This window comes from Dendronephthya gigantea, unplaced genomic scaffold (genome assembly GCF_004324835.1).
Source record: "Dendronephthya gigantea isolate DGI-Jeju-01 unplaced genomic scaffold, DenGig_1.0 000001F, whole genome shotgun sequence".
NCBI classification, from domain to species: Eukaryota; Metazoa; Cnidaria; class Anthozoa; order Malacalcyonacea; family Nephtheidae; genus Dendronephthya; species Dendronephthya gigantea.
Window position 1 is genome coordinate 4,790,855 of NW_021163011.1, and position 15,015 is coordinate 4,805,869.

The following is a 15,015-nucleotide window of genomic DNA, read 5'->3' on the forward strand; positions in this document are numbered from 1 at the left end:
AAATTTGATTAAATAATCGCTTTAGAAAATAATTTGCAACGAACGAACTTTGCGAAATGTGAACCTCTCGAAAAAAATCGATAAGTGAACAGGCAGTATTGTTGACGTAGTTAATTAACATTTTGCGCGCGCGCGTTTGATTTTCGCTGACAAAGAGTTTCATTGAGCCAGCGGCTTCGTGAATTCTTGGGTTTCATGTGACGTCATAATTCCAGTGGGGTTCATGTCGAAATCGAGACACAAAAAATAGAAGCACAGTGATTGGAGTGAATTAATTGTTCATTGTTTGTGCTGGCTTTGGCGCTTCGTAGCAAAATTATGTACACAATTTCGTATCATTTGCTCACTGCTGTTCAGCATAAGGGTCGAAGCAATTAAGGTTGACCCCACTCAAATCACTATGAAAACAATACGTGATAAACCCACCAAAAGCATACATATATTATATCAATGGTGAAATGGTGAATAGCTACATTTATCCTCATATTTCCTTGTTTAAACCGTTATCCCACAATATCCCCAAGGTACCTGAAATCACACCTAAGGTTCATGAATTCCCATTGCAAAACACTTGACACCCTCAATGATTCAAAGAAGAACTTCAGAAGCCATATCTATATTAAGTTTTAAAAACTTAATACAGTATTTTCAACACTGAGCACTCAATATGAATTGAGAAATCAAAAGAACATGGAGGAAGCATTTGATGTACCTCCAATGGATCTCAAGGCTTCTGCCGAACAGGAGGTTCGAAAGCTTCAGGACATGGTGAAAAGATTGGAAAAACAGAATGAACTACTTCGAAATAGCTCCAGTCAAAACGGGACAGCCATAATCACATTACCAAAGAGAGACAGCGTAGAATTAGAGGAAGTTGCACTTATAAATTTGAATGATTCCTCCGATGACTTGGAGGACAGCTGGTATTAATATTATTACAATCTTGTCCATATAAGTTTATAGTTATTAAACTGTACAACACATAATAATACTGTACACATATAGTAAAACTATATTGCCGAATTTTAGGCACGTATCTGTTGCATAATAGCTCGTAGTTGCATCATAGGGATTAGTCCTCAAAATACACACTACAGAATTTGCCCCAAATCCTTGGCACCCTACAAAGGTTATCTAGGTGATATTATATGTTATATGTTCTCTTCCTTGTTTTGATTGGACCAGATTAGTTGTATATGGTTCTTATCATAGTACATGTGATTGGATAAACGCATGTACAAATGTCTAATAACAAACAATGAACATATGAACTGCACCATCAGCACATTATTCTTCAGAATTTGCTTGAGTGCACATAAAACAATAGATTGAATAATAGGCAGGCAACAATTATATTATTTGGCTAGTTTTTATTGACAGAAAATTTGGGTGTCAATTGAGTACAACTAATTGTGGGAAAATTTCAGTATACTATTGATACCAGTATATGTAGTTTTTCTAATATATTGATGCTGGAAGATTATACTAAACACAACCTTGTAGTTTTAAAAATAGAGCAATATTTTCGTTTAACATAGGTTGTATGAATCACCTGTAAGACCAGCAACTCCCGCACAAAAGTCAATCCCTTCCTTGAAGTGGACTAAAACATCAAGTGTTAGTGGATTAGATGATGTCAGAGGCAACTTAATTGATAAACTGGATGACATTGAGACACAACAAGGTTTGTAATACTTGCTACATTAGAATCATAGTATTAAAAAACAAGTGAGTATGCATTTCCAGGTTTGAATTTCTAAACCTATGATATGGTCTACTAATTGGAAACATCAAGGCATTGAACCAACAACCTCTAGTTTTTTTATCAGCTGGACTTGGCAACATTAACTAAGACTAGTCAGTGGCATAGCCAGTCTGACCATTTATCCTGCTGTAAATAATAATATTAACTGGAAATTGACATAGCTGGACAAAATCATCAAGCTGGCTATGCCACTGAGACTTGTAACTGGTAAGGTCAGATAAGTTTGAACAAGCCAAAACATTAACATTGCATACATAAATGTTTATGTCAACAACTTATTCTATGTTTTTACCAAAAATTATCAGAAATATCCAAGGTTAGAGTTACACAGAGTCAACATGATAGAGTTATGTCAACAAATGCACCAAAGAATTCATTATTTTTCCAACCAACTGCTAAGACTCCAAAAAGTAAGTTTCCACTATTATAATTACCTTGGCTATATTTTATCAAGGGAGCAAAGGTACCCATGACTCTGCCCACTTCTTATGCAGAGAGAGGTTTACGAGAAGCTCACACTGTTTGTTTCTGAGGGTGCACTCTCTGTATCACTTGCGTAGCTGTAGACATTTATCACAATGGAATCATGTGAAATTTAGGAAAGGGTATTTTAAAGATCTTTTGAGGAAGCATTTTCAACTCCTTATAAAAATTGTAAGCAATTCATAAAACATTGATACATGAGGTCTGCTAATTTATTTTTCTTGATTTTAAAATTCCTTAAAAAAAAATTATACACATGTAATAATATTCATGTAATATTCTATTAGTAGTTTCTTTAGAATTGTTGCATTATGTTGATATATCAAACTGGTTGTCTAGTATGTCATATATCATCCACAGCACTGTATACAATATTTTTTATATATAGAAATAACAGCTGATGACTATATGCATGATAATAGTCAACTTGATAGCAGTGCATATGGTAGTATGGATGAAATGGATGATATTCCAACAGGTCTGTTTTAAACATACTTCAGACTCAGTTAACAGAATAAATTACTATTATTTATTTATTATAACTGAATTGCTTTCTTGGCAATTATTTATACTGTACATAGGTCCTATTTTACGACGTTCAGCACTTGGTAATAAGGACAATTCTAGTACTAATCCTCAAGACAACACAAGTATGTCCCTGTCAGAGGATTTAGATGATGAACCACAAGGTTTGTTTGCTCCTAGTGAGGAATATAAGATACATGTTATTCCACATTGTAGTCTCCAGTGAGGTGTATCGCTTTCTCGTGAATTTTTTGAATATTCAAAAATTCACTAAAGTTTTTACACTCGGAAACAGCCAGAGCATTTTGAAAATAACCGGATCGTATTGCAGGCTACGGATTAAATGTTTATCTGTTTCTATCCGTTCTGTAGGTCCAATATTACGACGTTCTGGACTTGGTAGTGCAGCCAAACCAACTCCAAATTTATCCCAGTCAGAAAATATTGACGATGAGCCGAAAGGTTGGTTATTAGAAATCTCCTGCAGTCAGTATCATCTACTGTTACATACAGGGTGAAGAGATTCGTGAATTTGTGAAGATCCATTCTGCTTGAAATCCTCAGCCTATGACTCTCCAGGAACATTTTTTTAGAATAAAATTTTTACAGTTTATTGTGTTCAGAGCGCATGTCTGCCGTAGGATCGTCAGTAAACTATGCGTTTTATTGTCACAAAATTAGTTCACTCGTGCTTTTTATAGGCCCAATCTTGCGAAGATCAGCTCTTAGTAAAAACAGCCCGCCTAAAAGTGAACCATCAAATATCTCTCAGTCTGACGATATGAATGATGAAACGCAAGGTGAATGGTGATTACAGTTGTCAGAACTGTGTGATCGCATCTGTTATCGTTTTCGTAATGTGGACTCAACAAAGAATTTAAAATCTTCACTCGTTATCGACTTTTGAGACACTAAGCATGGGTGCAATCTCTAATTAAAGCAATTCGTCTATTCTTACGCGAACCTTCAACTTCAAGTTTTTAATGAGATTATTTTGAGAATTAAGTCAAATCAGCTCATTGAATTATGGTGATGCTAGTTAAACTTAAAGCCGGTTTTCCACTAGCGATATTTTTCGCGCGAAGCGACTTTATTCCTTTGTATTTGAGCAATTTGTTCCAGATGGTTGCAGTTGAGAGCTCTGAAACAAAAGTAAAATGTCGCTTCGCGCGAAAAATATCGCTAGTGGAAAACGGGCTTTAGAGGCTGGTCGTTAAAAAAACTTTATATAAACACTGAAATGGGTTCGATGAACGTTGAAGTTTACACAAAAATGAACAACGTTTTTTTTATCTGTGACTTTTTATCCTCAGTAGTAACGTCGGCGAATAACATATTCTTGTATGTACTTTTAACATGGAAAATGTACATTTATTAAACTTCCATTCAATTTGACGCAGGTCCTATTCTAAGAAGATCGGCCGTTCGAAAAGAGAGCCCGAAAAATGATGAATTACAACTACCTAAGAATGTGTCTCAGTCGGATATCTTAAATGATGTACCGCAAGGTATTTTATGATTAAGTTCAAAAACTCGTGTTTATAGTGAAAGGAATGTTGTAACAATGTCAGGTTTCTACATCAGTGAAGAATAAAAATGTATCTGTCAGCGATCGTTTTCACATGTTAATATATGACAATCCTATAGGACTCGTAATTTTTAAACTAGCATAATACGATCGAGAGATCTTATAATCTGTGCATCGCGAATCAATTTGAAACCCATCATTGGAACCACCATGAAAATCTAAAACCATTTTCTCCCTAGGCCCTATTCTACAACGATCAGCTGTACCTAAAAATACGAAAACATCTCCTCAATTAAATGAATTATCAGAAAGACAAGGAGTGAACACATCACCAGGCTTACGTTTACAACCTCGGGCTCGTAGAAAACAGCTCACAGGTTTGCTGCAAATATGATATCCTGAATTCTGTAACTTTTTGTAGCACTATTCCGTATCACTTGTAGTATTATTGATGACGTTTGGATGTGTTGCACGATGAGAAAGTAAAGACCTGAGTTTTTTACTGAAAGAAAGTCTTTTACTGTACTCAAGAAACTATACCCACTCATTACGATGTCTAATTCATATTTTATTTAAGATGATGACATGACAGCCGGTACTCTGGATACGAGCTCCCAAAGCAGTCAAGATGATTATGATGCAGATGATATAAACGATAAAAGTATGAATATCGTGTAGATGCAATACGTTTATCCCGTAGCATGCAGTATAATGCGTACGATGCATTTTGTTCATGGTACAAGAATGTGACCAAGATTGTGCTTGTTAATGTAACGGTTCCACATCAAATACTACGTCAATAAAACCTCTGAGTAAAATTATAACGTGGGTCTGCCTTGACCACAACATAATTGTACCTAAAACTTTTAAGCACAACACGTACAACATGCAAGTCAACGACGTGTGGGAACGCCGGATTTCCTCGTGGTACAACAAAGCTCTGTCTCCCTAATTCATCTTCGGGCCCTGCTAAATATTGTCCCTTCCTAAATACCAAATATGTTGCCTAACAATGTATATTATGCACTCTGCGTAGGTCCAATTGTGAAACGTTCAGCACTTGCTTTGCCTAAACCATCTTCCGAAGGTTTATCAAAACAGCTGTGGTATTCAGGACCAATCAGTCAGATGAACAAACAAAAATCTAAAACTGACTCAACAGGTAATAATGACATATGTGTTGCTCACAAAAACATTTTTCTGGTTGCATAAGCTTTGTTGTCAATTCATAAATAAAGACGCCATGGAAACGGGAACTCAGCTTAACTTGTTCTTTTTCTGTACCAGCAGCTCGCCGTTCAGTTTCACCAAGTCCCGACAGAAGAAACAAACTTCAACCAAGAACTCCAGCCGCTACATCAGGAAGTAGGTTTGCTTCATTGAATCGTAAAATATTTTAGTTTTTCATTAAGAAATTCAGTTAAAAATAGTAGCCATATTATGCTAAAAATTTGGGGCGTCTTTCGTTCGGACCGTTCGTCCGAAAAATTCTACAACACATTACTATTGAAAAGTTTGGGAATCTATATAATAAAAGTTAGATAAAGGTTTAGAGTTCTTAATTCCGAGTGGAAATTTATACACAACTCACCTATACATTTTTCTCAACTTTCCCTTGCTTGAATTTGAGTTGTGCATAATTTCCACTCCAAATTGAGCCCTCTAAAAGAGATCTTTCTGAAAGAGAACTAGATACTTCCAACAATAGTTTAATTTTATTCCTGTAGCATTTTGGGGCCCTCGCAGCCCTGGGTCCCGGGGCAAATTTCCCCCTTTGTCCCCCCCCCTCTGGGCGGCCCTGGTGGATAATAGATACCAATCGAGAAACAAATGACCGATATGTTGGTCAAAATATATTATATTATTATATAATATCACTAGCAAAAAATGTTTGTGTTTGTTTTAACAGTTACCTCACGAAGATCAGCTGGAAGCCGGGGCAGCATGGAAGATCTTCTCGATGACGCACCACGTATGTGCAAACATGTGCTCAATATCTGCCTATGAATATATGAGCGATGTGAATGTACTTTAATTAATCACCTGACATCATCTCGATTGTAGCGGTCCAACGAAGGAGTTTACCCCAAGTTCCAACGGATACTGTGGGTGTAAAATCTCGCAGATCAGACGAAGGAATCGCAAACAGAACGCAGCTTAGACCAAAAGGTAAAGTTCAAAATCTTCAACAACCACAAGGAAATGTTGTTGCTCGACGCTCGAAACTAGCCACACCATCAAACGGCAAGGGTGTGGTTGCAAGGTAAATATTATACTCTAGTCCATTCAGATAGCTGTAAACCTTTCTTATGGAAAGCAACTCGTTTTCATATACTAATTTTGGAGCAGAAATTGTCTGTGGTATAGATAACTGCATTCAATAGGGTTTTCAATATCTTGAATGATTGTAATATCAACTTAAACCCTAGTTTCCCAGAAAAAACATTGAGCATGATCCGTTTTCTGTTTGGTTTATAGGCGGAAAGCATCTTCGCCAAATTCTAATGACAGTAATATAGATGAGAGTTGGAAGGAAGGATGTTACTAAAGATTGCGATGGCATAATAAAGAGGGTGGAAAATGAAGCCGCTGCTCCATGGCCGCTTGTATAAATAAATAAGAATAAATAAGCTATTTAAAACTAACCAAATGATGGGTCACCGCTCACCAAAATTATTTACAACCAAACAGACTATTCTTCTCAATTGATTTTAGTCTAATTTGTCTTCAAATGTCTCTGTTTACAAGCTATGAAATTTCTAGCAGTGAGTTTCGAAAATGTGACGTTTTCTCACGTGTTGGAAGATTTATTTGGCCTTTTTATATAAGAAGTGACAGTTTTCCAATCTTTACAAACTTCTGAACAGCCACGTTCGCGGATGGTGTTCGAGTTTCCATATTCAATATTGTAATTTTCAGCAATTTACTGCATGTTTCCGGGTTGGAACACATCATGTAACGTCTGTGTATATGTTAGCTCTGAGAGTGGCATGATCTGCGGTTAAACTTCAGGAATACTTTTAGTGAAATTATACGGGGTAGTAAAACGTGAATATTGAATTATGTTTTCTTGTAAAACGTAAGTGTGAAAGAGTTGATCAGTAAAGTACGAAGTTTGCGTCAATCATATCTGCAAACACCTCTTGTGTTTGTTGCTTGTGATTAATCTTGTAAAGTGGAAATAAGGAGTAAGAACAGGCTGGAAACTAGAATTTCAGTAGCTTTATTTATTTCCTTCTTCGTGTTTAATAAAGGTAGGATAAGTGGGATCATGTAAAGAGTCCCACCTAAGGAATAAACCCTTTCGATAATTTTTTTGTTGAATGGTAACTTTTTTGATGGTTTAATTTATTCCACTGGTTTATTCATCTCAATGAGCACAATGCACACTTGCACAATGGCGCGCAGAGACTAGGGTGAGATGACGTACAAAGCATAAAGACAGTCAATATGGCCGTCAACGGAGAGTCAAAAGATGGTAATCAGAAAGAAATTAAAAAAGTTAAGACATGGATTGGTTGGTCATGGACATATCTTTGGGGAGTATGGTTTTTAACAATGATCTTCTTGCTCTATATTCTGAGGAACCCTCTGAAATTAAGGGAAAATGCGTGTCTAGGTACAATATAAAGTATAATCTATTCAATGTCTTCTCAATCTACTGTACATATATTAGACTGATTTGTGTCATTTAGGGTACAAATTATAAAGACAGTTGGAATATTTATTAGTGTTGAACATCGTACTGGTTACTGCATAAAGAAATATAGTAAATGTGCATAAAATGATTAGAACGAGTGGTATTGGTAAAAACGTGCTTCTGTTCACACCAGTATAATCATCTTATTTAACATATATTTTTGCTCTGTAGTGAACTCCTCCTTTTATCAAATTGCCCAACTTTAAACCTGTATTTCTTTAGGATAAATTTGAATGTGCTCTGTGAAGCAAATATTTAATTAGTTTAACAGCTTTGCTAGTATAAACGTTATAAATATAGCATTTTGTATATAATTATATGGTTTTAGTTAAATTAAGCTGCTAAATTAAGATTGATTGATATTCTTATCCTTGTCCATAACCTTAGACCATCACAAGCTAAAAGTAAAAATATTTATGCAAATAAAGATATAGCTAAAATGAAGATGCAGCACCAATTAATTGGAACTGCTGTATATATCATTTTACTTATGGTTATGACCAGATTATTTTGTCCAAATATGTGTTGGACAAACTTCTTATTGTTTACATACTGTACCTTTATGGTAATCCATGTTTTTCAGAACAGCATGTTGACAATATTCCACTTTAATTTGTTTTGATTCACTTGGTCCAATTTTATCTGGTCAGTCTAGAATATAGAATATTAACAGCTCCTTTCACATGAAATTGTATTTCAATAGAATAATTATTATTGCTTATTGAAGATATTAATATATTTAGCAACAAGCTTTCTTCATGCTCTGACTCCCAAGTTTTATGTGGCACTTACTGCTACTTCATCATTTATTTCTGGTGTTATTTTGGTAAGCTATGAAAGTTATATACTGTATTGTTCTGCCCAAATTTACTAAAACAATAATTGGTAAAGCAAGTTACTTGATTTTATTTGTTTTTTAGATATTTGAATTGTGGTATTTTAAACGATATGGGACCTCATTTATTGAGCAAATATCAGTGAATCATTTAGGACCATGGTTGAGTGGGAGTGATGGTTCATCACATTCTCATCAAAGCATAGCAGGTCAGTTTACCATGTTTTTATTTGATATCCTCAAGTGATCATTTGACTCCCTGGGGGTGTCATACAGGCCTTCCCATATCCCTGAATTTTAGAGCAAATAAAATGGTTCTCTTTTAACACTGACAACAGTGAACATTTCTCCTAATATTAGTTTTTAAAGGAAGCCCTTCAATTAAATGTTGCTCAGAATAGTACACACTCTCTTTCCCTTTCCTCCTTCATTATAAGATGGTCCACTGCTGCTACTTTTCTTTTGCTAATTACAAATATACATTTAAAGAGACTTTACATCAGGGCACTCACAAAATTTGTTCATTTGCATCTCTCAAAAGAAGAAAATATTGCCCAAAATCAAAGCAATGGTCAAGATCAACAGTCCTTAATATTATTATAAAGGCAGCACTAAACAATATTTGACTTTGACTTTAGAATGTAAGGTGTGGAGAAACCCAATGAATCTGTTCCGTGGAGCAGAATATCAAAGGTATATAATATCATCTATTATTGTCATATTTTGCAGTTATTATATAATGCTTTTCAAAGCATTTCAATGTTTTGCTGGAAAAACAGCTGTAATGTGTATATGAATTGTATTTTAATGAAAATGGTGGGTTTTTTAGATATACTTGGGTAACTGGTAAAGAACCCTTGACATTTTATGACATGAATCTTTCATCTCAGGATCACCAGGTATAGTTTTTAGCAATGTTAAAATCTCCTAGTAATTTTCTAGTGTTGTAAGATACATGTAAGTAATTCATTCCACAACGATGTCTGTTTGAATGCTGGCTGAACCTTTTCCTAGCTTATCGGGTTTATCATATTTCATCTACATAAGCCACAGTCAAGATGGTTTTCTGGCCAGGATTAAGTTGAAATTCATGTCTCATTACTAGCACTACGATCATGCATGGAAAACCCTGGGAACGAGTTTGACTGTTTCAAGGGAAATACTTTCTAAATAAATTTCCATCAGTTACGATTTTTTATGTCTACAGAAATTCTTCACTTGTGAAGGAGATGAGTCGAATGGTGTGCCCTCTGATACAAGTATGTTTGGTTTTTTTTGTGATTCAGCGAATTAGTCAAGAATTCGTCGAGTTCTTGGTCTGTTATCGTAAACTGTAGCTTGTATGAAATATCAGGGAGTCTTAGCTTGTTTAGCACTATGGAGTCTAGTACGACTACAAGGTTTCGTTAAACGCCCGTTACCAGAACCTAAAAAAACCTGGTTTGATGTAATTGTGGTTATAAAGTTTTAGACCGGTTCAGTAAGGCTAGATAGTGAATCCGGTGATATTTGCCTATGACGCAGACGAAAACTATAGGACTGACTTCAATTCGTTCCCTGAGCCTGCAGTTGCCAATTGCTTGGTAAATTAGAGGTGTTGAAAACTTGATATCATATGTTCTCTTTGAAGTCATGTTCTCAGCTTGGAGGGAAAGAAGTGCGGAGAAGAGAATAGAAATAGCCCATAACGCATTACAACAGGATGTAAAGTATGTTATGTTAAGTATACTATTCATATTTTGATGAGATTCTGGTTTTATCACGCTCATTCTTGACTTTCTCTTCTCTTATGTGTAGCTGTGCTTCCGCGTACATATTATTAGCCGAGGAAGAAGCGACAACAATTTTGCAGGTGGGAAATCTTGATAAAATGTCTCTTGATGAATTCTAGTATCCTACAGATTCTGACTAAATACAGTGTCAGTGGGAGATATAAATCCATATACCAATGTACATATAATATAGTGTCTTTTGTGTTTTTCTAGGCGGAGTCGTTCTTAAAACAAGCTCTTAAAACAATTGAGGGCTGTATTAAAACTAAATTTTATCCAGTAAAAGATGATCCAATCCATAGTAAGTTGTTGTTGTCAAACAGTGTCACGCGTCACATTCAAATTGAAACTTGCATCCCTTGGTATAGATGGCAGGAAGTTCCTATAAAATGAAAAAATATATGCGACCAGACAAACTTATGTGCAGCTTATAACATACATTCCATTTCGTCCAGTGCCTACTGTAGTGTAGCTCGTGATAGATACCCCCCACCGATAATAAAACTTTGCAATCAAATTGCGAACCAAAGTTCTGTGGATTGATAGGTGAATTAAGTTTGGGCCAATAACACATTCGCTAATTAGCCAAGATGCTTCCAAGATGCTGAACTAACAAAATCTTCCAGGGACCTTGCCCCTAGAATCATTAAAAGTGCTTGGATAACGCTTGTAGTTGTAAATATTTTTGTAAGATACAAAAGGTTTATTTTGGTTGTTCAATTTTTCTTTGGTTAGAAACATCGAAGCTTGTGCTAAACACTGTGTGTGTTTGTAATTGTAGGTCGAGATACGAATACTTGTGCTTATATTAAGAGACGTTTGGCGATGTGTGCAAGAAAACTAGGTCGTGTTAAAGAGGCCGTGAAATTAATGAAAGAGGTAAGAATTTAAATGAAAATAATGTATTTTATGATATGTATAATGATTATAATATACGAAAAAATCATCAGAATAAATTATTGCTAAATCATATAGCGATTACTGATTTTGTATCAGCGCAATCGCTCATTATAATAATTATATTTAATGTTCATTTACAGTTAATGAAAGAATTTCCATCTATGAGCGTTCTTAATATTCACGAAAACCTTATCGAAGCTTTGTTAGAAATGCAAGCATATACTGAAGTGCAGGTAAAATGTGATATCATTGTAATATTTCGACGTTTATATAATTTTTTAAAATTTTTATTCCGACTATTTTGATGATTGCGCAACCATTATCGTAGTTGGTTATATTTATGACGTTTTGAAGGGAGTTTTAGGCATACACAGTGTGCTTGTCATTTCATCACTCTACTCTGTTTTTAGCTGACGATTTTTGTATAATTCACCTGACTATGTCCCTAAGAACGATGTTCCCACCTAAACTTCAATCTTAACCTTCAGTTTGAATTATTAAGTAACTGTAATGCTAGATCATGCAGTTGCAAAACCTTACACAGTATCTTACTTTCCCTTTTTTCAGCAAGTTCTAGCAAAATATGACGGTGAGATATAATTACGATTTATGGTAGGATGAATGGTTATGATACATTGGCGAGCAGGTTTACTGCTCTTTGTTTTACCATCTCTGTATAACGTTGTTATTTTTCTTTTAATAGATATTACCTTACCTAAGTCTGCAACAATATGTTATACAGCTGCATTACTTAAAGCAAGAGTAGTAGCAGAAAAGTAAGTTGTAAATGTGATTTATTGGTTGTGAGCGTGCATTTATGGTATGTATATATATCGATTATATTTCATTTGTGTCCTTTGTTTTATAGATTCTCTCCTGAGGTTGCAGCTAAGCGGGGACTAAGTCCCACAGAAATGGCAGCAGTGGAAGCTATTCACCGGGCGGTAGAATTCAATCCTCATGTGCCGAAGGTAATTTTACGATGAATAAGTTGTTTAATGATGAATAATTTTATGACGAATCAGCTTGTCGTTCTCTTAAGATGAACTACAAAATTTTAGGCACATTAAGACCGAGGTATCGTTATAATTCATTCGTAGCTTAGGACGGAAAACAACAATACTAACACTAGGTCTAAATTAACGAATAATTTTAAAAGTGTGCATGTCCGTATAGACGCCCGCAGTGAAACTTTATACAGTGAAAACAGACATATTTGCACGTTAATCTGGTAGTGGTAGCGGAGAGTGTAAATTAGTAACTATTTGTTTCCAATCTTATCTAGTATTTGTTGGAACAGAAAAGTCTAGTCCTTCCGCCAGAACATATTTTAAAACGAGGAGATAGTGAGGCTCTTGCGTATTCTTTTTTTCATCTTGCACATTGGAAGAGAGTGGACGGTGCTCTTAATCTTCTTCATTGTACCTGGGAAGGAAGTAAGTAGAAATTTGAGCCTTTGAATAAAAGCTCAAGTTCTTTATATTAACCTTTATTAATGTATCCACTTCAGCAAGTAGTTCCACGCCAAAAAATATTTTACCATATTTTGTTTAGTTTATGTTTTAACATGTTTTATTGTTATACCACAGCTTTCCGTCTCTTACCTTATCCTATGGAAAAAGGTCATTTATTTCATCCTTATCCGGCTTGTACTGAGGCTGCTGATAAAGAATTATTGCCGGGTAATAATAATCATAATAATAATAATGATAAATATCCAAAGACTCATACGAAAATATAACACTGCATTTACGCTATATCTTTCAGCTCACCATATAGTGTCAGTTTATCCTAAAAGAGAGTTGCCATTCTTCGTGCTTTTTACCGCTGGACTATGCTCGTTTAATGCATTACTGGCTCTTCTTACGCATCAGTTTCCACATTCCATGGCATCAGCATCGAAAGCGGTAACTAATATTAAAATTATATTTTAGAGTACCTTTTTGATAATAGAAAATAGATATGCATATTTTTTGTATCATTGTGATATAAGATTTTGCGCATATGTTCGCATGTCTCCTATCATTTCTATATTATAGTGTTGGGTTGTAAGGTGCAGTTCTTTTATGTAAAACGTTAAAAAGTTTTTCCTTTTAGATTCTCACTTGGATATCTACACCGTTCAGTTTGTTGGTCCAGAAAATTGAGGATATATTTCCTGCTCATATTTGGCATCAACTAACTCAAATATAACAAAAGAAAGAATAATTTGTCGAGAATTTGTGTACTATATAGCTCTTTAAAGAGAATTAAGTTAAAAAGTACTTCCGTGCACATAAAAGACACTAGCTGTAGTATTTGATCTTACAAATCCCGTATAAAAGGGTGTCATACTGCAAACCGCTTTTATTTTAAAATCGTCGATGGTCATTGGTGTGTTATAGATTATCCTCTTTTTACAATAATTTCAATTTTCTTCCTCCTGTGGGGAAACTTTTCCAACCCAAGACTAGCAGTTATAAAATTGAAGGTTAACTGTATTGGTTGGTCCATTTCGGCATGGTCTAGCGCTTGGTGGTGGTCACTTTGCCAGGTAGAACTAGTTTGGTACTTGTTTAGACGTGTTTTCCTCAGTTCGCTGTTTAGAGAAATAGGAATTTCTGGTCTGCTTAATAGTCTCTGAATGGTGCTTGTAGTTCGACAACATTGCCTTTGTTGGTTAGTTTCAGTCAAGGTGGAACAGCTCGGCTATCAACGTTACATTACATCTTATACCCTCGTGGTGTGTTTTAAAAAACAAGATTTTGTAGCAAATGCTCATTTAAATATTCTTGGAAGTCCTCGTCTGCGTCTAGATAATCGAAATTAAGTTCACTGAATCCGCTCACCTGTTTGCGGAGTCGTTAATAATTTCGTGTCCAGAATCTACAAATGTATAGAAAAAATGAATTTATCACTTGTTATGTATGGTTTTGATTGGTTCAAGTGATTGTTTTTTATCATTTCATGGTCTTGAAATTAATTTTCCACTATTAGAAACTTCTTGGTTGATTATATAAAGTTTACTTCTGCTTTTCTGAAAAATCAATCAAGATTGTGGTAATTGCAAACCGCCTATAGTATAGGTACAGCGAAATTACCCTGAGTACGAAGTTGGGGATGGGTCTGCGGATGTATTTTTATAAATTTCATTTGTGTGGACTTTTGAACACGTATTTTAAAGTGATGTGGACTGTTAAACGGTAATAGTGTGGACAAAATCAAGTATCGAAAGGTATCTGGTATAAAGTTAGAAAGTAAAATTCAAAATTATCCGGATGGACTTTCTGATTTATTCCGATTTCCGGGACCTTCATAGAATTCACTCCACCAAAAACATTCCCGGCGACCCCAATGCTTATGAGCTTTACCGCTCGGCGCTTGCACGACAATTCTTTACCACACTTAGGTAATCTTTACTCTTTAGGTCAGTCGGTTCAGACCTAACCTGGGCTATCTATCATAGCCAAGCAAAACCTGGACTATCATACACGTCATAGAAAATCCGAAATGGAACTGTGCCTGCGG

At 35.3% G+C, this 15,015-nt stretch overlaps 2 protein-coding genes across 2 annotated transcripts; both read left to right on the forward strand.

Annotated features, from left to right (window-relative positions):
- Positions 1 to 584: 584 nt before the first annotated feature.
- On the forward strand, positions 585 to 7,500 carry LOC114530245 (SLAIN motif-containing protein 2-like). The gene is made up of 15 exons (XM_028551840.1): positions 585 to 923; positions 1,539 to 1,684; positions 2,071 to 2,175; positions 2,637 to 2,726; positions 2,830 to 2,937; positions 3,146 to 3,235; positions 3,475 to 3,573; positions 4,174 to 4,281; positions 4,541 to 4,678; positions 4,879 to 4,962; positions 5,338 to 5,463; positions 5,589 to 5,666; positions 6,211 to 6,273; positions 6,366 to 6,564; positions 6,780 to 7,500. Exons 1-15 carry the CDS (start codon positions 691 to 693, stop codon positions 6,847 to 6,849), a joined length of 1,737 nt encoding a protein of 578 aa, XP_028407641.1. The 5' UTR covers positions 585 to 690; the 3' UTR covers positions 6,850 to 7,500.
- Positions 7,501 to 7,750: 250 nt separating this feature from the next.
- Positions 7,751 to 14,282, forward strand: LOC114525881 (protein ST7 homolog). Its single transcript, XM_028547346.1, has 18 exons — positions 7,751 to 7,920; positions 8,745 to 8,827; positions 8,922 to 9,045; positions 9,475 to 9,529; positions 9,666 to 9,735; positions 10,044 to 10,095; positions 10,467 to 10,545; positions 10,634 to 10,688; positions 10,822 to 10,909; positions 11,390 to 11,487; positions 11,649 to 11,741; positions 12,076 to 12,097; positions 12,212 to 12,284; positions 12,377 to 12,479; positions 12,794 to 12,944; positions 13,098 to 13,190; positions 13,276 to 13,415; positions 13,606 to 14,282. Exons 1-18 carry the CDS (start codon positions 7,752 to 7,754, stop codon positions 13,699 to 13,701), a joined length of 1,644 nt encoding a protein of 547 aa, XP_028403147.1. The 5' UTR covers position 7,751; the 3' UTR covers positions 13,702 to 14,282.
- Positions 14,283 to 15,015: the final 733 nt, after the last annotated feature.

Bases quoted from the DNA above. Each gene is read 5' to 3' on its own strand.
- LOC114530245 (XM_028551840.1), top strand. From the start codon at position 691: ATGGAGGAAGCATTTGATGTACCTCCAATGGATCTCAAGGCTTCTGCC. The intron at 924-1,538 runs GTATTAATATTA...CGTTTAACATAG, and splicing joins GATGACTTGGAGGACAGCTG to GTTGTATGAATCACCTGTAA. The intron at 2,727-2,829 runs GTCTGTTTTAAA...TACTGTACATAG, and splicing joins AATGGATGATATTCCAACAG to GTCCTATTTTACGACGTTCA.
- LOC114525881 (XM_028547346.1), top strand. From the start codon at position 7,752: ATGGCCGTCAACGGAGAGTCAAAAGATGGTAATCAGAAAGAAATTAAA. The intron at 7,921-8,744 runs GTACAATATAAA...TAATATATTTAG, and splicing joins AAGGGAAAATGCGTGTCTAG to CAACAAGCTTTCTTCATGCT. The intron at 9,046-9,474 runs GTCAGTTTACCA...CTTTGACTTTAG, and splicing joins TTCTCATCAAAGCATAGCAG to AATGTAAGGTGTGGAGAAAC.